General features: G+C 47.0%; 1 protein-coding gene across 4 annotated transcripts in view; it reads right to left on the reverse strand.

Moving 5' to 3' along the window:
* Positions 1 to 26,157, reverse strand: part of LOC134354630 (regulator of G-protein signaling protein-like) — a 182,983-nt gene that overhangs the window by 54,743 nt on the left and 102,083 nt on the right. For all 4 annotated transcript variants that reach the window (XM_063063659.1, XM_063063660.1, XM_063063662.1 and 1 more), the window contains 2 exons: positions 24,398 to 24,527; positions 15,375 to 15,555 (listed from right to left, as the gene is read on the reverse strand). In XM_063063659.1, the coding sequence (XP_062919729.1) occupies positions 15,375 to 15,555; positions 24,398 to 24,527 (311 nt within the window). The remainder of the gene's footprint in view (positions 1 to 15,374; positions 15,556 to 24,397; positions 24,528 to 26,157) is intronic.

Consider the following 26,157-nt stretch of genomic DNA (forward strand, 5'->3'; position numbering starts at 1 on the left):
GAAGCATTCCCAAGTATAACATAACAAAGACAACACACATCAAAGTTGCTGGTGAATGCAGCAGGCCAGGCAGCATCTCTAGGAAGAGGTACAGTCGACATTTCAGGTCGAGACCCTTCGTCAGGACTAACCATTTTAAATTTAACATACAAATAAAAGACCCCGTACACTCTCCCCCACCAAATGAAAGTCATGCCCTCATGACGTTAACAGGGTTCACCATTGCTCCTTGCAAAACACAAAACCCAACCCAGGTGTGTAAAGCAGTGACATAACTTCCCAGGGCACTAGAGATCACACCCTGTTCTCCCGGCGCTGTATAAGTTAGTCTCTCTGGGGGGGGGGTGTCTACTCCTCTGAGACCTCTGTACTTCCTCTGCTGACTCTTCCTGTTCAGACACCCCAGGCGACACCCCGGGCCTACCTGTCGGACCCTCACCCTCACGGGGACCCCTTGGCACCTGTGAGCCCTCTGCCTCAGGTTCTTGCTCCACCCTCTCCTCCCCCAATCCTGGCTGTAATACAGGTGGCTCTGCAACACCCTCCCTTCCCTCCCCTAACTCAGCGAGGGAAGGGCCAGGAGCCTCTTCTCCCGGCACTGGGGAATCAGCGAACGGAAACAGGTACCACACGTTCCAATCATCGTCTTCCAATGAGGTAACCCTTTTCGAGGTGGGGACCGGCCCCGTCTCCTTCGCAGTGGGCTCTTCCCTCGCCCCGCGCCCTCGCAGAGTCCTCGTACTAGCCATAAACTCCCATTCGCGCTCTGGGTCTACCTTCCTTTTCTTCCCCACAGGTGGATAACCACACAACAGCTGGTTCAATGGGTGATTATTTTTCGCATATCCTTTCACGAATCGCCGGTAATACCCACAAAACCCCAAAAACGAGCATAAGACGCTCACCTTCTGGGGTCTCGGCCAGGTGGTTACTGCGGCTATCTTAGCGGGATCAGTATATGTGCCCAACATAGCTGACCAATGACTTACAGAACTGACACTTATCCAGGGAAAGCTTCAACCCTTCTTCCTTTAGCCGACTCAGCACCTTCAGCAGCCGCTCCTCATGTTCCTCCAATGTAGATCCAAACACTATCAGGTCGTCCAGGTACACCAATACCTCCAGCAGGTTCATGTCCCCCACTGTCCGCTCCATGAGCCGCTGGAAGGTGGCTGAGGCCCCCGATATGCCTTGGGGCATTCGTTCGAACTGGAAAAATCCCAGGGGGCAGATAAAGGCCGTCTTCTCTTTATCAGCCTCACTCATCGGAATCTGGTAATACCCACTCCGCAAATCCAATACACTAAACCACTGCGCCCCACTCAAACAGGCCAATGCGTCTTCCACCCTCGAGACCGTATATTGGTCGGGAACAGTGCGGCGGGTCAGGGTCCTATAGTCCACGCACATGCGTACCTTCCCATTTTTCTTCCTTGCCACCACTATGGGGGATGTATAGGGGCTTCGGGACTCCGCGATAATCCCTGCGTCTTTCAACTGCCGCACATCTTCCACATCTGCTGGGGCCAACCGCCGCGACCTCTCCCTAAACGGGGTGTCATTTGTTACCCGAATGGTGTGCCGAGTGCTCTTGGAACATCCCACATCAAACTCGTCCTGAGAAAAGACACCCCCTAACTTCAGCATCTTCTCCACCAGCCTGCTCTTATACTCCAGCGGTACAGGGGAGTCTTTAAAATTAAAGACCGCCTCAGCCAGCCCCCCCCCCCCCCGTTCTCCAATAGTTTTCCTCCCATGGGTCTCACGGGGGCGCTGGGCATCATCGTTACCGGGAACAAGTGCGCAAGGAGCATCCCGCGCTTAAAGGTGATCTCCCGCTCCGTTATGTTCCTCACCATCACCCCCATCCGCCGTGCCTGTACAGCTGAGGGCCTCTGCAATTCAGGTCTCACCAGCGCCCCAGCCGGGAACCGGGACTCCCCTTTCAGGTCGTCGGGGACGTCTACTAGCAGGGCCTCGCCCGCCGGTACTCCGGGGAATCTGGGGGTCCCCATCACTAATGCCTCCTCCCCTGGCCGTATCACCTAAGGCCTCGCCTGAGTGCACCACACCGTCCCTCGTTTGCACTCAGGATCCAGCCCTTGGGAGTCACCCACTCCTTCGTACACCGTTCAAAACACTGGGTGTACCGAGAGGGTCTCCAGAAAGTTTTCCCCCGCCTTCTTCTTACAGGCACCCAAGAGCCGTCGCACCAGAGAGGAGCGCCACCGGTTTCCACCGGGTCCGGACAGACCAACACCAGCGTCTCAAGGGCTTCCGACACTCCCACATCGCCCTCCGAGAATTCCAATCTCACTGACAGGTACCCATCGTACGGGTAATCACTGTCACTTATGCCCCAAATCTCCAGCACATTAAACGGGGTTACTTCAGATATTTGTTGTAGAACAACCGGTACAGTAAGGTAACCTGCGATCCTGTGTCAAGGATGGCTCTTGCAAAGTTTCCCTCTATCCGTAGGGACACGCTGGAACGGGGTCCCTCCGGAATAAGAGCTTGTACTTTCCGGGGTTCCATGCTGCTTTCTGGGAACGCGTTCCTCCTGAGACTCCAGTCCGTTCCCTCACTGAGCCTCTCCTAAGTTTCCCGACACCTCTCCCTTCTTAGTGGCCCGGTGGCCCTCTCCCCTCGGAGCATCTTGTCTCTCACAATCCCTCCGCAAGTGACCCACTTCCCCACAGCTGTAGCACACCCCCGGCCACTCACATTCCAACCGGAAATGCCCCTCCCTCCCACAGTTATACACATGCTATCCGCTGCTTCTCTCCTCCCGGGACGCCCCCCCCCCGCCGAAGGGGGTACCCCCCTGTCCATCCCCTCAAGCGGGGGGGGGGGTCCCTCCCCCGGGACCCCTTGGATTTCTCCGTTCTCAACCCAGCTACCGCCTCCTGAACCGCTGAAGACCGTCCCCAGGGGTCCGAGCCCCCCACCCCCGTTCGGCCCAAAGCACTCTCCTCCTCCCGCACCTCTCTAATCAGCTGCCTGAATGATGGAGGGGGGCTCCTCTTATATGACTGCCGGATACTCCAAGCCACCCTGTCATCCTCCCGGGAACCTCTACGTATCTGGCTCATCCTCAACTTCCCCACTTTGTCCAACCTTCACTATCCCTTGGCGCCGCAGCCTAGTAAGCTTTCCTTCCAGCTGGAAAATGTATTCTGAGAGCTTTACCCCTCTTCCCTGCCCCATTTTTTGAAACTCCGCTAAAAGTCGCCAGGGGTCTCCTGACAGTCCAAACACTCCGACAGGGAAGCCGAAGGCTGTTCCACTCTCAACTCGCGGACTACACTGGCTGCCCCACCCCTCAAACTTTCCACCAATCGCTGTCTCTTTTCCTCATCCGAAACTGACCACGCCTCTAACAACTGGGACGTATTCTCAATCCATACCTCATAGTCATCCTCCCCTTCCTGGGTGGGCATGGCTCCTGAGAAAATTCTCAGCTTCTGGCCAGGACCCTCAACCCTTCTCACCAGGGAGATAATGGCAGCTGCTAACTCGGAGGTCTCACCCCTAACTGGGGGATGGGGCCTGGCCAAGCCTTCCCACTCCACACCTCCACCCCTGGCTACTGGCACCTCCCCTGGGGCCTCATCTAGCTCCTCCTCCAGCACCTCCTCACTTTCGTCCTCCGGGAGGGTGTGGAGACCCCACGGCCACACCTCCCCCGGACGTAGACTGTCGCTGGTAGTTCCAATGTCATGACGTCGGCACTCACCTGAACCAATATCCAGCTGGACTCCAGTTCTTTCCCACACCTTCTAGCTATAAGTTCTACCTGCCCGATACCTTTAATCAAACTCAACCCTCGCGCTAGTACATCTGCCGAAATGCGGAAATCCACCCCACTTAGCACGCACGCATGATTCACCAGTACCTCCTCTAATTCACACCAACTTACAATCTTATCTCGATCCATCTTCACACCACTTAACGCAACGACTATCACGGCTTTACCGAAAGTTCAAATCCAGGACGGTAGCCCCCACTTGTAACGTTCCGTTATATTGGCTCATGTATGTCTAAGGGAAATCACGCCCAGCACCCGCCTCAACGCTCCCCACAGGGTCGGTCGCCACCCGAATCAATCACAACATCAATCATCAGCCAGCACACACAGTACACTTTACCAAGTACACTTTATAGATATTACTAAGTCTATGAAATTAATATAAATTCGATACAGAAAAGGAAGTAATGGAAAAAAAAGGTGCCAGACTTATCAAAGTCCAAGTTCTTCATGCACAACCGTTGGAGCTCAATAACTTCCTGACAACCACCCGGATCCTGTTGACTCACAGCTCGGGACCACCCGGAGTAATCGACCGGAGCCTTTCCGCACGTCCACCGTCCTCCCCGTCTCTCCTCCGACTCCCCGTCTCTCCTCTGACTCCCCGCCAAAACCCTGTCCGCCATCCTCCCCATCTCTCCTCCGACTCCCCGTCTCTCCACCGTCCTCCCCATCTCTCCTCCGACTCCCCGCCAAAACCCCGTCCGCCGTCCTCCCCGTCTCTCCTCCGACTCCCCGTCTCTCCTCTGACTCCCTGCCAAAAACCCCGTTCCCAGTCATATGAGTCAGCATTATCACCCGAAGAAACGATAACATGAACACCCATTGGCTAATAGCACCCTGCTGTCTGTATTAACCCAAGCAAATGTCGAGTTAGAGACTTGCTCAGCGTTGAACATAACAAAGAAGCCATTTTAAAATTAACATACAAAAAAAAGACCCCGTACACTCTTTTTTAGTATTTGCTTGATATTTTGAATGTTTTACACCTTGACCCCAGAAGAAAGCTGTCTAGTTCAGTATGGTTTAAGTGACAATTAAACTTGATTTGATTTGATTGATTTGATTCATTACAACCACTCACACAAATATACAGTGAGTGTGCTATCACACACACATACACTCTCACTACAACCATTCACACGTGTGCACATTCCCACTATAACCACTCACAAGTACACACATTCCCATTACAACCACCTGTACCCTCCCCCCCCAACATAGATGCTTTTTGTACAACCACTCACAGGTAACAATGCTCTCATTATAACTACATACTGAAATTTTAATCTCACACACACACACCACCACTGTCACTACAACCCACTCATATAAGTGCACACTCTAACTACAATCACTCAGGTCTCACCATAGTCACTCACAGGCGCACCTTATCACTGCAAAAATTCACCCAGGGACTCACCACAATCACGTGGACGTGCACATTAGAGCCACAAAGGTGCATTCATACACAACGCAACAAAATGCATACTCATACTAGAGCCACACGGACACATGTGGTGTAGTCATTTGGATACCACAGTGTAACCAGGTCCCCAATGTTATAGCAGGGTTCTGTCCTTCTGGACTGCTTGTAATCTGGACAGTTTGCAAAACAGAAATGCAGCCGCAAATCGAGTTCCCACCTGGAAATGATTCATTCAGCCCCCCGCAGCTGGAAAATCCCTACCAGTTTCCCAAATGATATCGGCATTTATGGGCTGTACATGAGCCGGTGTTTAACCTGGGGGGGGGGGCGATACCTATGCGTAACACCATGCTCACATGCAAGTGCAGAGAGGGTCGGCGTCAGGCCTACCGAAGCTAGGAATGCGAATATAAAAAGCCAGTCTTTTTTCGGCAGCTCAGGCAAGAAGCATGTATCTGCGTCAGAGCCCTACAGAAGTTGGGAGAGAGGATAAAAGGAGTCTATTCCCACAAGGCTGGTCTTTCTGGACTGTGCAGGTGAGGAAAATGTCAGCGTCAAAGGCTTAACCTCAGCTGCAAATTAAAGGAGGGTGGGCGCAAGCGGAGCAGCTATTGTTTGGAGCGGCCGTTGTTGGAATGTGCCAGTGATAGAGTGGGGAGGCTTTGGCTTAAAAGGCTTCGGTGTGAACAGTCATAGGCACAGTTAAGAAGAGGTAAGCCTTTTTTCTTTTTTATATGACGTAATCAGGATGGAATGCTCCTCCTGTCAGATCTGGGAGTTTGGGTTACCTGACGGTTTCCCTGAGAGCATTGCACCCAACTTCCAGCTCCTGACTGACTGGGTCAAGGTTTTGGAGCTGAAGTTGGATGTACTCAGGATCATTTGGGAGGCCTAAGATATTATAGGTGAGACTTCTGAAGAAGTGGTCACACCCAGAGTACAGGTTTTGGACTACCAGAGAAGGTAAGGGGATTAGGAAGTCAGTGCTGGGTTCCCCTTTGGCCATTCCCCTCAGCAACAAGTATACCATACCTCTTTTGAATACTGCTGCCGGGATGACCCATCGGGGTACAACAGCAGCAACCAGTCTGGTGGCACTGTGGCCAGCTCTGAGGCTTGATAGGAAGGGGCAAAGTCAGGCAGTTATAGAGGACTCAATAGTTAGGGGAACAGATAGGAGATCCTGTGGCTACAAAAGAGACACCAGGACGGCGTGTTGCCTTTCAGGTGCCAGGGCTCATGATTATACTGGAGCGGCTGCGGGACCAGTGGCCAATCTGGACAGCGGAAGGTTTGAGAGAAGGGGACCTCAATCAGGTCTGATTCAGGGAGAATCAGTGGAGTGCCTCAGGGATCTGTTCTGGGACCCTTACTCTTCGTGATTTTTTATAATTGACCTGGATGAGGAAGTGGAGGGATGGGTTAGTAAGTTTGCTGATGACATAAAGGTTGGTGGTGTTGTGGATAGTGTGGAGGGCTGTCAGAGGTTACTGCAGGACATTGATAGGATGCAAAACTGGGCTGAGAAGTGGCAGATGGAGTTCAACCTAGATAAGTGTGAAGCGGTTCATTTTGGTAGGTCAAATATAATGGCAGAATATAGTATTAATGGTAAGACTCCTGGCAGTGTGGAGGATCAGAGGGATCTTGGGGTCCGAGTCCATAGGATACTCAAAGCAGCTGCGCAGGTTGACTCTGTGGTTAAGAAGGCATACGGTATATTGGGCTTTATCAATCGTGGAACTGAATTTAGGAGCCGAGAGGTAATGTTGCAGCTATCCAGGACCCTGGTCAGACCCCACTTGGAATACTGTGCTCACTTCTCCGTGGATTGTCACCTTGTCGTGGTGGAGAAGCTCGTGTGGTCCTGAGATCCCGAGAGCGATGCTGTCTGGAGCTATGCTCCTGGTAGGGTCACCCATGGCGGTAAGGTCGAGGTGAGGTCCCTGACAAAGAACAATCCATCCAAGACCTCAATGGTGGAACAGGTGGATGAAGTTACTTCGAACTCAACGGCTGTGAAAGCGGATGAAGGCTGCAACAAATCCATCAGCTCCAATCGTCATGGTTTCCATGCCATTGGAATCAGTTGATTGATTTGTGAAGTATTGTGTGCTTCTTGGAGTGCAACATCAAATACATGTTAAACAAATACACACACAGGCATCTTCACTCTGTGGGCCACTTCTTCAGAACAAAGACCATCATCCTCGACCTCGAGGGATACCATGACGACGACTGTGCTTATTTCTAGTCGCCTTACTGCAGGAAGGATGTGGAAGCCATAGAAAGGGTGTGGAGAAGAGTTACAAGGATGTTGCCTGGATTGGGGAGCATGCCTTATGAATGAACAGGTTGAATGAACTTGGCCTTTTCTCCTTGGAGCGACGGAGGATGAGAGGTGACCTGATAGAGGTGTATAAGATGATGAGAGGCATTGATTGTGTGGATAGTCAGAGGCTTTTTCCCAGGTCTGATATGGTTGCCACAAGAGGACACAGGTTTAAGGTGCTGGGAAGTAGGTACAGAGGAGGTGTCAGGGGTAAGTTTTTTAATCAGAGAGTAGTGAGTGCGTGGAATGGGCTGCCAGCAATGGTGAAGGAGGCAGATACGATAGGGTCTTTTAAGAGACTTTTGGATAGGTACATGGAGCTTAGAAAAATAGAGGGCTATGGGTAAGTCTAGTAATTTCTAAGGTAGGGACATGTTTGGCACAACTTTGTGGGCCAAAGGGCCTGTATTGTGCTGTAGGTTTTCTATGTTTCTATGTTTCTAAGACCAGAGGACACAGCCTCAAGATAGAGGGGCAGGAACTAAGGCAGAGGCTGATAGATTCTTGATTGGTCAGTGCATGAAGGGATATGGGGAGAAGGCAGGAGATTGTTGCTGAGAGGAAAATTGGATCAGCCATGATGAAATGGCGGAGCAGATTTGATAAGCCAAATGGCTGAATTCTGCTCCTATTCTTATGGGAGGGGGAACAGCCAGAAGTCATGTTGCATATTGGCACCAATGACATAGGCAGAAAAGGGGAAGAGGTCCTTGGCAGTGATATATAGAGTTAAGAAAGAGGCTGAAGAGAAAGACTTCCAAGGTTGTAATCTCTGGATTACTCTCTGTGCCATGGGCTAGTGCAGGTAGGAATGGGGTGATAGCATGGATGAATGAGTGGTTATGGAGACGGTGTAGGGCAGGATTTCAAGTTCTTGGATCATTGGAACATCTTCTGGGGAAAGGGTGTACAAGAGGGACGGGTAGCACCTGAACTTGAGTGAAACCTATACCTGGCCGGAAGGTTTGCTGATGCTACTCGGGAGAGTTTAAACTACTTTAGCAGAGGGCTGGGAACCAGAACCCCAGGTCAGTAAGGGAAGGATTGGACCAGAAGGTAGATGTCAGGAAAAATACTGAAAGGCAAAATTGAATTAACAGGTATGATGGGTCGGACAGTTTGAAATGTGTATGTTTTGCTGCTGGGAGTATTATGGGTAAGGGTGATGAACTTAGAGCATGAATTAGTACATGGAACTACAATGTTGTACCCATTAATGAAACTTGGCTGAGAAAGGGGCAGGAATGGGTGATTATTATACCAGGTCTTTGAAGTTTTAGAGAAGATAGAGGAGGAGGTAAAAGGGGGTGGGGGGAGATGTACTATTAATCAAGGACGATATCACAGCTGCACTCAAGGGAGACATAACGTAGAGGCCAAACTCTGAGTCCATTGGTTTGAACTCAGGAATAGGAAGGGTGCAATCACACTGATGGGATTGTACTATAGACCCCTAATAGCCACTGGAACATTGAGGAACAGATAGATTAAGGATATGTGTAAAATCATAGGGTTGTTGTCATGGGGGGATTTCAACTTCCCTAATATAAACTGGGACCTTTTTATTGCAAGTGGTTTAGATGGGGCAGAATTTGTTAAGTGTATCCAGGAAGGTTCCTTAAATCAATATGTGGACAGTCCAATAAGAGGTACTGGACCTAATGTTGAGTAATGAGCCTGGCCAGGTGACTGACTTTTCTGTGGGCTAACAGTTAGGGAACAGTGACAACGTTCAGGACGGCTATAGATAGGTATGGTCATTATAGGAGACTCTTAAATTGTAGTTGGGCAAAATACGAGGGCATTAGGCTGGAACTAAGGAGTGCTAATTGGGAACACCTCTCCTTTGGCAAGTCCACATCAGTCACATGGAGGGTGCTTAAAGATCAATTGCACCGAATACAGGAGGGGTATGTTCCTGTTAGAAGGAAGGAGAGAGTGGAAGGAAAAGAGAACCTTGGATGTCCAGAGAGGTGATGAATTTAGTCAAGAAGAAAAAGGAAAAGTACGCAAAGCTTTGGAAGTTAGGATCAAATGAAACACATGAGGAGCATAGAGAAGCCAGAAAAGAACTAAAGAAGGGAATTGGGAAAGCCAGGAGGGGCCATAAGAAGTCCTTGGCAAGTAGGATTAAGGTGTTAACTAAGGCATTCTATACACACATCAAGAGCAAGAGGATAACTGGGGAGAGGGTGGGACCACTCAAGGATAAAGGAGGGAACATTTACTTGAATGTAGAGAATTTGAGTGATTACTTAATGAGTACTTTGCTTCAGTATTTATTGAGGAAAAGGATATGGAGGACCAGGAAAACATTAGAACATTTAGAGGTCAAGGAGGAGGAAGTGTTGGGCTTCCTAAAGTGTATTAAGGTGGATGAGTCCCCAGGGCCTGATGGGATTTACCCCAGGTTATTGGAGGAGGCAAGAAAAAAGATTGTTGGGGCCTTGACTGGTAACTTTGTGTCTTCTCTAGACCAGGTGAGGTCCCGGAGGACTAGCTGTGGCTAATATTGTACTTCTATTTAAAAAGGGAACAATAGACTGGTGAGTCTCACTTCAGTTGTAGGGAGATAGCTAGAGAAATTTTTTAGGAAAAGGATATATGAGCATTTGAAAACCTTGGTCTGATTATGGAGAGCCAACATGGCTTTGTGCGGGACAAGTCGTGTCTTACCAACTTGATTGAACTTTTTAACAAGGTGATGAGAGGGATTGAAGAGAGTAGGGTAGTGGATGTTGACTATGTGGATTTAGGTAAGGCATTTGACAAAGATCTTCACATGGAGGCGAATCCAGAAGATTAAGATGCATGGGATCTGCAGCAAGTTGACTGTTTGGGTTCAGAACTGGCTTGTGCATATAAACAGAGTGTGGAGGTTGAGGAGACTTATTCAAGCTGGAGGTCTGTCATTAGTGGTATTCCGTGGGGATCTGTGCTGGGACCTCAGCTATTTGTGATGTATATAAATGACCTGGATGAAAATTTAGATGGGTGGGTTAGTATATTTGTGGATGATATCAAGATTGGTGGAGTTGTGGATAGTGTAGAAGACTGGTAAAGAATACAGCACGATATTGACCAGCTGCAGACATGGGCTGAGAAATGGCAGATGGAGATTAACCCAGATAAATGTGAGGTGTTGCACCTTGGTGGGGAAAATGCAAGGAGGCAATATACTGTTAGGGGCAAGACCTTTAACAGTGTTGCTGAGCAGAGAGATTTGGGGTTCAAGTTCATAGCTGCTTGAAAGTGGCTACATAAATCGATAAGGTGGTTACGAAGGCTTAAGGAATGCTTGCTTTTATTAGTCGAGGCAATAAGTTCGAAAGTCAGGAAGTCAACTTTATAAAACTCTGGTTCGGCCACATCTGGAGTATTGCATACATTTCTAGTCATCCCACTATAGGAAAGATATTGAGGCTTTGGAGAGGGTGCAGAAGAGGTTTACCAGGATGCCGCCTGGTTTAAAGGTCATGTGCTGTCATGAGAGGCTGGATAAACTTGGAGTGCCGGAGGATGAGGGGAGATCTGTTAGAGGTTTACAAGCTTATGAGATGCATAGACAGAGTAGACAGCGAGTATCTTTTTCCCAGGGTAGAAATGTCTGACACCAGAGGACACACATTGAAGGGGTGGGGCAGGGGTAGGTTCAAAGGGAAAGTGAGGGGTAAACTTTTTTACACAGAAAGTCGTGGATTTCCGGCATGCACTGCCTGGTAAGCTGGCAGAGGCAAATACTTTTAAGAGACATTTAGATAGGCACATGGATGCAAGGAAGATGAAGGGATATAGACATCGGGTAGGTAAGAGGGATTAGTGTCTGGGTGTTTTTGATTTGTTTCGGCACAACATTGTGGGCCGAATGGCCTATTCCTGTGCTGTACTGTTCTATGTTCTATGTTCTATAATCACCCACACATTCTATATATTAGGATTCCTCTCCTCCCCACCACCCCCCAGATAGCCACTGAGTGGTGGACAAATAGACATCTAGATAGGTTATGGAAAGGTACAGAAATGATAGGGTTGTCATAGTGAGGGACTTTAACTTCCCCAGTAATGTTGCAACTTAATACAGGAAGTTTAGAGGGGCAGGACTTATTCAGTGCATCCAAGAGATGCTCTTGAAACAGTTACGTGGAGAGTCCAACAAGAGAAGAAAACATACTGGACTTAGTTTTCGGAAATAAGCCTGAACAGGTGACATACTTGTCAATGGGTACACATGTTGGGAAAAACTTTCATTGTTTTAAGATAGTCATAAAGAAGGAAAGGTTGGATCTTGCGGGAAGGTACTAAATTGGGGAGGGCAAATTATGACAGGATAGGACAGGAGCTAAAGGGCATTGATTGGGAACAGCTGTTGTCAGACAAAACCGCGGCTGTCATGTGGGAATTGTTTAAAGACCAGCTGAGCAGAGCTCAGAATCAGCATGTTCCCGTAAGAAACAGGGACAGAAATGACACAATCCCAAAGAAGAGTCTTGGCCTGAAACATTGACTGTTTGCTCATTTCCATGAATGCTGCCTGACCTGCTGAATTCCAGCAGCATTTTGTGTGTGTTGCTTTGGATCTCCAGCATCTGCAGAATCTCTTGTGCTTATGGCAAAGTAAAGGAACTTTGGGTGACCTAAGAAGTTCTAAATTTAGCCGGGGGAAAAAAGGAAAGAATACATTAGTTTTAGGAAACTAAAATTAGACTGGGGTCTTTTGGAATACAGAAAAAGCAGGAAAGTGCTCAAGCTGGCAGTTAGAAAGACCGAAGGGGGCATTGAAATGTCCTCAGCGAGCAGGAACAAGCGAAATCCCAAAGCATTTTATATTGATATTAAGAAAATGAGGATATCTATGGATTGTGTAGGTCTGCTCCAGTATAAAGGAGACAATTTGTGCCTGGAGTCAGAGCAAGTGACTGAGATACTAAATGAGTACTTTGCACCAGTACTTACTGAACAGAAGGAATTTGAGGATAGTGACAAGAGAGTGGGACATACTAATGTGCTGGAACATTTGAAAAATAAGGAGGATGTGGTGCTGGGTCTTCTGAAAAGCATTAAGATGGATAAATTCACAGGGCCTGATGGTACATATCCCAGATTACTGAAAGAAGCAAATGAGATTGCTGTGGCTTTGACAAGGATCTTTGTGTCTTCACTAGTGACAGGAGAGGTCCCAGAGGACTGGGAAGTAGCAAATGTGCTTTTGTTCAAGAAAAGAAATAGGGATAATCCAGGTAATGATCCTAGTGAGCTCATGTCAGTGGTAGGGAAGCTATTGGAGAGGATACTGAGGGACAGAATTTATGTATATTGAGTTTTTGATTGAGCAATGGATGTTATCTACATTAACTTCAGTTCATGAATTTGATAAGGACCTTCATGGCAGATTGGTTCAAAAGACAAAGGTAAATCCAGGGTGAACTGCAAGTTTAGATTTAGAACTGGCTTGCCATAGAAGACAGAGAGTAGAGGGAGGTCTGTGACCAGTGATGATCTGCAAGGATCAGTGCTGGTACCTGTGTTATTTGTGATATAAATTCATGATTAGAATGAAGATGTAGGTGGGTGGACTAGCAAGTTTGTAGATACCAGCGAGGTTGGTGGAGTTGTGAACAGCATAGACTATCAAAGAATACAGTGAGATATATGTAGATCAATTACGGATACAGGCAGAGAAGTGGCAGATGGAGTTAAATCCAGGCAAGTGTGAGGTGTTGCACTTTGATAGGTCAAATGAAAGGAGAAAGTATACAGTTAATAGTAGATCCTTAATAGCATTAAGGCACAGAGGGATCTTGGGGTCCAGGTCCATAGTTAGCTATACAAGTAGATAAGGTGGTAAATATGGCATATGAGATGCTTGCCTTCACTGCTTGGGGTGTTGGGTATAAGAGTAAGGAAGTCAAGTTGCAGCTATCTAAAACTTTAGTCAGAGCACACAGAGTATTGCATGCAGTTCTGGTCAGAAGGATGTGGAAAGGGTGCAGAGGAGGTTCACACGAGGATGATCTTGATTACAGAGTATCAGCAATGAGGGCAGGTTGGACAAAGTTGAGCTGTTCTCCTTGGAGTGGCAGAGGCTGAGGGGAGACCTGAGTATGAGAGGCATAGGTAGGGTGGATAGTCAGAATCTTTTTTCCCAGGATAGAAATTTTAAACACTAGAGGACCTGTTTTTATGGTTGGGGGCAGAGGAGAGAAGTTTAAAGGCAATATTAAGGTCAATCTCTTTATGCAAAGACCTGTACATGCTTGGATAGATTATTAGGTGTAGGGGAAGCAGGTAGCTTTGATGGAATTTGAGAGGCTTTTAGATAGGCACATAAATATGAAGGGAATGGAGGATTATGGACAATACACAGAAGGACATTTAGTGTAAATTGGCATCAACATCAGCACAACATTGTGAGCCAAATGTGTTGTACTTATCTATGTTCATTTCAACACACTAAGCTCTAATGGACTGGCTCAAGACACATCTGCATAAAATGAAATTTGCACCAACACACACACACAGATGGTAACTGCTACACTCAGTGGGTAACCATGCACTTCAGTCTGATCATTGGTTCCACCTCACTCATCTATGTATCACATGATCATTGACAATGCAGAGACTGGGTAGCCAGTCCTATCCCAACTTACATCACATGGTCATTGACAATGCAGAGACTGGGTAGCCAGTCCTATCCCAACTTACATCACATGGTCATTGACAATGAAGAGACTGGGTAGCCAGTCCTATCCCAACTTACATCACATGGTCATTGACAATGCAGAGACTGGGTAGCCAGTCCTATCCCAACTTACATCACATGGTCACTGACAATGAAGAGACTGGGTAGCCAGTCCTATCCCAACTTACATCACATGGTCATTGACAATGCAGAGACTGGGTAGCCAGTCCTATCCCAACTTACATCACATGGTCATTGACAATGCAGAGACTGGGTAGCCAGTCCTATCCCAACTTACATCACATGATCATTGACAATGCAGAGACTGGGTAGCCAGTCCTATCCCAACTTACATCACATGGTCATTGACAATGCAGAGACTGGGTAGCCAGTCCTATCCCAACTTACATCACATGGTCATTGACAATGAAGAGACTGGGTAGCCAGTCCTATCCCAACTTACATCACATGGTCATTGACAATGCAGAGACTGGGTAGCCAGTCCTATCCCAACTTACATCACATGGTCACTGACAATGAAGAGACTGGGTAGCCAGTCCTATCCCAACTTACATCACATGGTCATTGACAATGCAGAGACTGGGTAGCCAGTCCTATCCCAACTTACATCACATGGTCATTGACAATGCAGAGACTGGGTAGCCAGTCCTATCCCAACTTACATCACATGATCATTGACAATGCAGAGACTGGGTAGCCAGTCCTATCCCAACTTACATCACATGGTCATTGACAATGAAGAGACTGGGTAGCCAGTCCTATCCCAACTTACATCACATGGTCATTGACAATGCAGAGACTGGGTAGCCAGTCCTATCCCAACTTACATCACATGGTCATTGACAATGCAGAGACTGGGTAGCCAGTCCTATCCCAACTTACATCACATGGTCATTGACAATGCAGAGACTGGGTAGCCAGTCCTATCCCAACTTACATCACATGGTCATTGACAATGCAGAGACTGGGTAGCCAGTCCTATCCCAACTTACATCACATGGTCATTGACAATGCAGAGACTGGGTAGCCAGTCCTATCCCAACTTACATCACATGGTCATTGACAATGCAGAGACTGGGTAGCCAGTCCTATCCCAACTTACTGCTGGATTTCCATGCAGAAGTGCAGGTCGTTCACTAAGTAGTTAATGATGACAGGTCGGCCGCATACCACTCGCTTTCTTATCTGGGGCACCTCAGCATCCTCTCCATAATCAGACACTCGGAGTATCAAGGAGTTAGCCATGGAAGGTATTGTGAACTGATTGTGAGATGTGGTCATATCTGGAAGCAAAAGGAAAAAAAAACCCATTTAATGAGGGGAAAGATTATTCAGTGAGAGATATTCGATCTACAACTGTAGGGACTCCAAACTCTTCCAGCCCGAGCACTGTCACTTCTATCTAACACCCCAGATTTTGCTTGACCATAGAATCATAAAATATTTACACCCATCGTGTCTGATATTGTGTGTGCTTGTGCACCCAGGCTAACCCTATCTGTATCTACGATGGCCCTGCAGGTTACAGCTTTCCAAGAGTGCAGGCTTTCCTTAACCAATTAATCTCAAGGCTTTAGACAGGATATAGTACGGATTCAATGGAATGGGCCACAGAGCAGAATTCAAACATTCAAGAAACATGAAAGTTATGCCTTTTCTCATCAGATCAAAGGCAGTAAAGGAGGCAGTTACAAAGGAGCCAGGAGGAGTAGGAGGTATACACCCTCAAACTCACTCCAGCTTTGAAGGCGACCAGGTAGGCGGGTCAATATATCACCTAACCCCAAAAAAATTGCAAAAAAATGTTTTATGATTATTTATTGTACTATTCGATGTGGACAACAACATATCAAAAGTTGGACAATTTTGACACACAGAAAAGTCTCCAAAAATGACATAAGAAAACAAGACGGCCGCCAGCAGAAAAATGTCAAAAATCTGACTGATAACCATCAAATAGCAAGTTTTTTAAACCTGATGTTTTGATGAATGCTCTTTTCATCAATGTTTTTCAAATAACAGCAGTTCCTGGAATGAAAGTTGCGTTTGTACTGATGTCATGACGTTATCAATGACGTAATCAAGGGACAACTCTGGTATTAAGTACTGACGTCATGACACATAATATGCTACCTTATGGCTTCTCAGATGCAGTCTTGTTCATCATCCTCTTCTATCACTGGCTCATTTATCATATTGTCACAGTTGCCATCTTGGCAATGCCCACATGCACTGGTGCATTCCAGCCCATGCTTTCTGCAGGTACACTTTAGCATATTGCACCCTCCCGAACAGTTGCAGTGAATCATCTGAATAAGTACCTCTGGAGCAGGCCTTTTATCTGTCATCACTGGAATGAGTTTTTCTCCTTCTACCCTCCATCCCCACTTAGATGGCTCCATTTCATCACTACAGCCCATCCACTCCATAACCTGGTAGTAAGTCCACAAGGAGTGAAATTTACAGGCTGAGGTGGTTGGTGGCAGTCTCTCAGGCGTGACGAAAGTCGTAGCTCTCGCAACTTTCTTGCAGAGCATATTGTATCTGATAGATGCCAGTGTCATGGTCTGGATTGGAGTCCCTTTAAATTTAGCTTGTTTATGTTACGATCTGGACCATTGATCCCGGTTTTCCCGTGTCCCTTGACTTTGGTGATTAGAGGCAATTAACACTCGGCTGAACCGGTAGTTTATAGTCTCCGGCTTTCAGCCGTTCGGTGCGGGAGCGTCTGCAAAGTCACGGTGTGCCAATGTCATCTGGCCGGAGCAAGCCTAGTCTCTGCTGAAGCGAGTGCCGGTAATTTGCCCTTCCTCACCGGAGCAACCCTGTCCAGTTACCTCGCCGAAGTGAGCCTGCAAAGTTTCCTCATCAAGATGGGTCCGTCAGTTAACCCGCCGAAGGGAATCAAGAACCGCTGTCTTCTGTTCCCAGGCCGAGTCGAGAGCTCGCCACTATCCGGAGGTTCCAAGTCAAGTCCTAGCCCTGGTGGCATTCAAGTACCATGTCAAGTCCTGACCCTGGTGGCATTCAAGTACCATGTCAAATCCTGACCCTGGTGGCATTCAAGTACCATGTCAAGTCCTGGCCCTGCCCGCTTCCCAGTTCTGAGTCATGTCCTGGCCCTGGCGGTCTGTGATTCCTGTCCTACCCCCTTGTCTGAAACCCTTCTCTGCCCCTCTCGCCTCTAGCCCTCGTCTGCAGCCCCCACCTGCACTTTGGTCTAGTTCCATCACCGGAGCTAGATAGGTACTGTCTGGTGTCCATTCGTGTTGGTCTTGTCTTGTCCTCGCCTCCATGGGGTAAGTCAGGCCATCTTGCTGTTGCTCCACGGGGGGTCATGTCTTGTCTAGTCTGGTCCTTGCCTCCGTGGGGGTAAGTCAGGCCATCTTACTGTTGCCCCACGGGGAGTTCTGTCTTGTCGTGTCTTGTCCTCGCCTCCATGGGGTAAGTCAGGTCATCTTGCCGTTGCCCTGCAGGGAGTCATGTCTTGTCCTGACTTGTCCTTGCCTTCGTGGGGTAAGTCAGACCGTCTTGCCGTTGCCCCGCGGAGTGTCATGAGTCTCGGCCCTATATCCTGTACCCAAGGAGGGGTCCCGGCTCTCTGTTCTGTGTGTGAGTCCTGGCCCTATGTCCTGTACCCAAGGAGGGGTCCCGACTCTGTGTTCTGTTTATGTGTCCATGGTTCCATGTACCTGCTCTCCCGAGACCAAGGCTCTGTGTTCCCATGTTCCTCCTCTCCCTAGCCCATGTCATGTCCATGCCTGGTTCTGGGGTCCGAGCCCGAGGCAAGGCCCAGGTACTGGGTCCTTGCCCAGTCTCGAGCCCAGAGTCCATACCCTAGCCTCTTCATGTCTCCTCTAGTTCTGGGAGCCGATTCCAAGTCCAAGCCCAGACCCTTGGTCCCAGCCTAGTCGTAGTCCTGAATCCTTATCCTGTTCACTATTCCTGCTTCTGTCTTGCTCTCCTGGTATCGTACAATAAATTAAACCTAAGTAACCTCACAAGATGTGTCTTGCATTTGGGTCCACCCTTGCTCCCAAAGCCCCCGCCATTGTGACAGCCAGGGAGTCGTTCTGATTTCCATTGAACAACGCCACCATTGCCCTACAGCCATTGGTTTCCACAACAACCTGACTTTACTTTGGTGAGCAGAATGCTTTCGAACAGTCTCTAATTCCCTTTTCTTTCTTGACGATTCTTTGAAACCTTGACTTCTTTCCAATCCCAAGTACTCTGGACGTTGAGTTGTATCCGGTAAAGGCAGGGAGAAACAATAGATCATTACAAGCTGCTTCTCCGAGTATCTGCTTAAGGACCTTGATATTACAGGCATTTTTTGTTTTTGCCTTGTCCGAAATAGAGTTCAGTGCAGTTTGTTACCATTACATGGTAGAGCAAGAGTACGAGGAGATCTGTGTCTTCTCCAACGAGGGTGGTAGATTTGAAAGCAGACATTGTGATGGCTGCTTTTGCGATCTCAACGTCGGCATCTCCTTCAGCTTGAATCACTTGCTAGCCTCTCTGTCGCAAATGTTCCATGATGAGCTGGATAATTACCTGCTTGTTTGCCTCATTCGACAAGAAGCCCTCCTTTTTTCCAACATTTTGTCAACTCTGTGATGTTCACCTTGTTCACATTCAAATTTCTACATTGACGCTGATGAGTACAGTCCTTTATGCTTGGCCCAACCCCATAACTATCAAACACTACAGTGGCTCTGGCATAGTGTTTGACAATGAATGAGGCGTAGTCCTCTTCAATTGAACTGTAGGTGCACCCCTCCGTCCATTTTAAGCGGTGCAGAAGTGATCCCCCATCTAGAACACAGTGATCTGTCACTGGGACCATCTGTGTGATAGCATTGTCCAATTTGGAGGTGACATAGTTCTTTATCGCTTCTGCCAGTTGTGGCTTATCCGACTGGCACAAGGTGTTCTTTGCTTCAAACAAAGACATTGGATATGGACAGAGTTCATAGTTCATCACTTTGTCTAGCCAGAGATCACCTGTCTGTGACACAGCTAGGAACCTAACATCGGTGGTGGGGAAACTGCTGGAGTCAGTTATCAAAGATGTGATAACAGCACATTACGAAAGTGGTGAAATCATCGGACAAAGTCAGCATGGATTTGTGAAAGGAAAATCATATCTGACGAACCTCATAGAATTTTTTTGAGGATGTAACTAGTAGAGTGGATAGGGGAGAACCAGTGGATGTGGTATATTTTGGATTTTCAAAAGGCTTTTGACAAGGTCCCACACAGGAGATTAGTGTGCAAACTTAAAGCACACAGTATTGGGGGTATGGTATTGATGTGGATAGAGAATTGGTTGGCAGACAGGAAGCAAAGAGTGGGAATAAATGGGACCTTTTCAGAATAGCAGGCAGTGACTAGTGGGGTACCGCAAGGCTCAGTGCTGGGACCCCAGTTGTTTACAATATATATTAATGACTTAGACGAGGGAATTAAATGCAGCATCTCCCAGTTTGCAGATGACACGAAGCTGGGCAGCAGTGTTAGCTGTGAGGAGGATGCTAAGAGGATGCAGGGTGATTGGATAGGTTAGGTGAGTGGGCAAATTCATGGCAGATGCAATTTAATGTGGATAAATGTGAGGTTATCCACTTTGGTGGCAAGAACAGGAAAATAGATTATTATCTGAATGGTGGCCGATTAGGAAAAGGGGAGGTGCAATGAGACCTGGGTGTCATTGTACACCAGTCAGTGAAAGCGGGCATGCAGGTACAGCAGGCAGTGAAAAAGGCGAATGGTATACTAGCATTCATAGCAAGAGGATTCGAGTACAGGAGCAGGGAGGTACTCCTGCAGTTGTACAAGGCCTTGGTGAGACCACACCTGGAGTCTTGTGAAAGACTGGATCAACTAGACTTATACTCTTTGGAATTTAGAAGATTGAGGGGGGATCTGATTGAAATGTATAAAATTCTAAAGGGATTGGACAGGCTAGATGCAGGAAGATTGTTCCTGATGTTGGGGAAGTCCAGAATGAGGAGTCACAGTTTGAGGATAAAGGGGAAGCCTTTTAGGACCGAGATGAGGAGAAACTTCTTCACACAGAGAGTGGTGAATCTGTGGAATTCTCTGTCACAGGAAACGGTTGAGTCCAGTTCATTGGCTATATTTAAGAGGGAGTTAGATATGGCCCTTGTGGCTAAAGGGATCAGGGGGTATGGAGGGAAGGCAGGTACAGGGTTCTGAGTTGGATGATCAGCCATGATCACACTGAATGGCGGTCCAAGCTCGAAGGGCCGAATGGCCTACTCCTGCACCTATTTTCTATGTTTCTATGTTTCTATGAACCTCTGGAATAACAACACTGGATCTATGGTACGGTCTTTAGCAACTCTGACTGCCCTGCTGGATGCCAGTGTCTTGACCTTCGAACTCCTTTTGTGTGAATACAAGAAAACAGAGTGTCCGTCTATCTTCCTAACTGTGTCATTTCCTATTGCGAACAGGTCATGTACATTGACATCTTCATTTGCATAAACCCCTGTGATGATGTTGCGCAATGATTTATCATCCGAAAATGGCATGAAACAGTCCAGTTTTGTTGCGACTTTTTCAAGGTCACCCTCATCTCTACTCACTCTGGAGGTGGACAACTCCTTATGTTGTTCACCTGTTGTGTAACTATTCGCGGTCAGTTCTTGCATGGCAAGATTGTAAGATGATGGCACAGTGGAAGACATAGTCCAAGCTGCTCTCTGGTGCTCTAAGATCCCACTTCTTCGCATTAGGCCCCCTTGGCTTTTTAGTGAGCATATTAGTGTCTGTTCTATCACAAGATCAGAGCCAAGGCCAACCCAGTATTGGCTGCTGCATCTGATTACATGGAACCCAGACTGGAACTTCTGATGAACCTCAGGGTTGTCATCCTCCAATGCATGCATCTTCTGGAGATAAAGACGAGCCCATTCACATTTTATACCACAATTATTGCACTACCATTGTTAGAAACGTTGAAATATAGCAAAATAAGACAGGTATGGGTCCAATTCTTTTCATTGGTGGCCATTTTTTAACGTCAGATTTTTTTACTTTCCCATGCTCTGTTTCTGTCCAACTTTTGATATGTTGTTCAGTATGTCTGAAGTACAAGAAATGACCATAAAACTCTTTTATGCAATTTTTTTGGGGTAGGGGTATTTTGCTGCTATATTGACAGCATTATGGGCTGATCTGATTGTAATCTCAACTCCACATTCTCATTCACTCTGATAATCTTTCCTCCACTTGCTTATCAAAACTATTTTCCTTTGAATTTAAAATTTTCAAAGACTCACCATCACTGTCCTTTAATGAAAAATATTCCAAAGACATGCGAACTAGACAGGGAAATTTTCACTTTGACACCTAAATGTCAAACTTACAAACATTTGTAGTAGGTTCTTCAACAAGAGAAAACCTTCTCCATATTCAACATGTCATGACCTCTCTGAATTTTATGTTTCAATCATAGTCTTCTAGTATACTTCTAAACTCTAACAGATTAAAGTATAACCAAATAATTTATTCCTCAGTGGCCAAACTGTCAATTAGCCTAGTAAACTTCTAGCAAACAGCTTCTAATGCATAAACATCCTTCCTTAAATAAGGAAATCAATAGAAATCAACAGCACAGAAATTGGCCCTTCAGATTACTATATCCAAGCTTCTATTACACTGTTATAAGACTACTGAATGGTCTCCTTGTACGATGAGGTGGACTCTAGACCTCACAATCTATTTTCCTATGGCCTTGCACCTTACTGTCCACCTGCACTTTACTTTCTCTGTAACTGTAACATTTTATTCCACACTCCATTATTGCTTTTCCCTTGTCCTACCTTGATGTACTGATGTGATGCAAGTATCTGGATGATATTGAAAACGATATGTTTCACTGCACCTAGGTACATGTGACAATAATAAACCAATTGATCTTGCTAACCATATTGATCCCATTTCCCAGCACTTGGTCCACAGCCCAGAATGCCTTGGTGATTCATTGGCTCATGGAGGATGTTGTACACAGTGCTCCAGATCCATCACCAGTGCCTTAGATTACTGAATCAGGACCTACTTACTTTTGAATACCTACTTTTGTAGTCAATTCCCCTAACAACAAACCCTAATATAATGTAAGCTTTCGTAAATACTTGTAGTATCTGCATACAAGCCTTTTGCCAGTCATACAGCAGGACAATTAACTGAGTAAACTTCCAGCAGGTTAGACTAGCAAACAACTTCCAATGCTTAAGCATCCCTCCTTTAACAAGGAAATCAGCAGAGACTTACGGCACAGATAACTTCATATTTTCCACTTGTACTCCATTCAACAGACCTTTTCCTAGTTATACAGACCATAAGACCATACGATATACGAGCTGAATTAGGCTATTTGGCCCGTCGAGTCTGCTCCATCATTTCATCACAACTGATCCATTTCCCTCTCAGCCCCATTCTCCTGCCTTCTCCCCGTAACCTTTTGCATCCTGACTAATCAAGAGCCTAACAACCTCTGTCTTAAATACATCCAATGACCTGACCTCCACAGCTGCCTGTGGCAATGAATTCCACAAATTTATTACCATGTGGCTAAAGAGATTCCTTCTCATCTCCATTCTAAATGGGCATCCCTCTATTCTGGTCCTAGACTCCCCCAACAAAGGAAATAATCTTCACATCCACTCTACCTAAGACTTTATACGTTTGATAAGTTTAAATGAGATCTTCCCCCCCGCCCCACCTCATTCTTTTAAATTCCAACGAATCATGACTGGAAAGATGTGGAAGCTTAGGAGAGGGTGCAGAAGGGGTTCACCAAGATGCAGCCTGAATTACAGGGAATTAGTTAAAAGGCTGGACAAACTTGGGTTGTTTTCTCTGGAGCAGAAGATGCTGTGGGGAAGCCTGACAGAAGTTTATAAAATTATGAGAGTAGATTGTCTTTTTCCTGGGTTAGAAATGTCAAATACTTACAGGAATATTTTAGAGTGAGTGGGTTAACGTTTCGATGAAGTGTGTTGCACAGATCTGTTGCACAGAAGGTGCCTGGGACACAATGCCAGGGAAGTGGAGGAAGTAGACATGGTCCTGGTATTTAAGACTGGCCCATGAACAGGCAGGGAGTGGAGGGATGGGATTAGCTAATTCGGCACAATGGTCAGCACAGACATTGTTGGCCAAACAGTCTCTTCCTGAGATGCTTAGTTCTATTTTTCTTGCTTCTGGGAGTCAAAGGTGATTGATCAGACATCAAAAGAGTGAGTGCTGGCAACTCAAAGGGGAAAGTGTTGTGACAAGAGGGAATTAGGAGAAATTCTCCCAGCCAGCAGGCAAATGGTTTTATGTCCAGTGATTCATTCATTCACACAGGACAAGTGGACAGAACACTAGGAGGATATGGCTTGTCACACCCTGACTGAGCTCGTGGAGAGGAAGTCAGGACAGTAGGTCAAAGCTCTAACTATGTCAAGCTGACAAACTGCCCTCATACCTATTACAAGGAAATAGTCTCCTGCAGTTTATACTAGGAGAACAACATGGACAAGTTGGAGCAATGTAGTAGCAGAGTGGTTAGCACAACGCTTTAGAGTACAGGTGACCAGGGTTCAATTTCCACTGCTGCCTCTAAGGAACTTGACCATTCTTTCTGTGACTGTGTGGGTTTCCTCCAAATGCGCTGGTCTGTTCCCACAGTCCAAAGACACACTGGTTGGTAGGTTAATTTGTCATTGTAAATTGTCCACTGATTAGGCCAGGGTTAAATCAGGGACTGCTGGGCAGTGCAGATCAGACGACCGGAAAGGTCTATTCCGTTCTATTTGTTAATAAAATAGGCTGGGCCGAAGGCCCTGTTTCTGTGTTGTACAACTCTATGACTATAACAGAAGAGGTTTACTGGATTCCACCTGGGGCTGCAATTGCCACAGAAATCACAGTGGAATCAAAGAGGCGGAGGATGGTATTTTGCAAGGGGAAAGGCAATGGCCACAGTCAAGGGGCTAGCACAAGGTGATGGATGAAAATCATCACTTCCTACTGACCTCAGCATGTTGAACCCTGTCAGTTAAACAATCCAACCCCCTGTGAGGGTTCAGCTCCTTGTGAACTTACTTTCCTTATCATTGTACACTTCATCACGCAGGAAGCTTTCAAACATTTGGCGCATGTGTGGAGTCTTCATCATACGCAGGAATAGAATTACCATTTTGATCATCTTCTGCAGCTTCTTCCATGCTCGGTTCTAAAACACCAGAGAGGGCATCACAGATCGGTGCTACGCTCACACGTACCCACAGTCCAACTCACTCTCACTCACAGTCGCAGTGCAACTCACTCTCATGCACACGCAATCCAATTCACTCTGGTGCACACACGGAGTCCAACTCACTTTTGCTCACAGCCACACACACGCAGTTCAGCTCACTCTCGCACAATTGTGCAGTCCAACTCACTCTCGCATACATGCGCAGTCCATCTCAGTCTCGCTCACAACCGCCGTCCAACTCACTATCGCACACAACTGCAGTTCAACTCACTTCCATCACACACAGAGTCCAATTCACTCTCGGGCACACTTGCAGTCCAACTCACTCTCGCTCACACACACAGCCCAACTCACTTGAGTGTGGGGAAATGAATGGGTGTTTAGTCTGGGCTGGGTAGGTGGCAGTTTCCGTTCATACGTACCCCGTGACTGCCCGTGTACCAGCCTGGAGGCTAATCCAAGGACCTCCACTTGGAGATCAGGGTTCCAAGCTAAATTGCACAACATCAGAGAACTATTTCCAAAGAAATCCCAAACGAGTAATGAAGGTTTGTATTGTGACCCTCCAGCCAGTGGGCAGATACAGTTCTGAAGCACATCCACACCCACCCAATATGCACAAGTTTACTTATTTAGTTAGAGATACAGCACAGAACAGGCACTTCCAGCCCAGCAACCCACCTATTTAACCCTCGCCTAATCACAGGACAATTTAGAATGATTAATTATTTACTAATCGGACTGTGGGAGGAAACTGGAGCACCCAAAGGAAACCCACATGGTCAAGGAGAGGACGTACAAACTCCTTACAGACAGCGTCAGAACTGAACTCCAAACTCCGAACGGCAATATCATCGCACCACCGCCACACTACGTGCCACAAATACAAGAACATCTTATCTTATCTTACGCACAAGCACATATGCACACAGTTGAAAACTTCCAAAAGAATATGTGCACACATACAAAACATGATGAACAGCAATACAGACACGTGTGCATTTGTAGTGCTACTTCCAGATAACCCACTGTATTTTCAGAAATGTCTCCCCTTTTCCAACAGGAAATAGAAGGCAGGGTCAGCACATGGATCGTCTAAGAACGGGGACTGCTCCACCCCTGGAGGAACGGATGCTGCAGGTCACCGAGCCTGGAACTGTGAGGGGTAGGAACAAGAATCGAACAAACAGCCAGGCTGACTTTTCAGATGCTCCTGTCAGTCTGGGGAAATCTCCTTCCCATGCTGCTTTTCTTGGATTTGAAATGACATTGATGGCGCCAAGTTGCAACTTCCATTAAAGTTGTGGCTCAGTTTCTGTTGTTTTTTTTAGTGGTTTTTCTTGGGATCATGGGGTTGATTTTGGGGATAGAGAGTGATGTTGGAGGTCAGGTTAGGGTTTAGGGAAATGAAAGGAACTAGAGAACAGGTCAGGGTCTGAAGTCTCAGCTCTGCGTTTGAGAAACCAGCGACACGAAAGTGGGACACCCATGGACCAGGTTGGGATGTCGAGCCAACAGACCAGTTGGTTGACTCCTTCAGACATCTCAGGGTCACCAGGTTGTCGGAGGGTTCCAGAGTCAGAGGCAAGAGGAATGAGGGTCAATG

The sequence above is a fragment of the Mobula hypostoma genome, chromosome 12 (assembly GCF_963921235.1).
Source record: "Mobula hypostoma chromosome 12, sMobHyp1.1, whole genome shotgun sequence".
In the NCBI taxonomy this organism is placed as follows: domain Eukaryota; kingdom Metazoa; phylum Chordata; class Chondrichthyes; order Myliobatiformes; family Myliobatidae; genus Mobula; species Mobula hypostoma.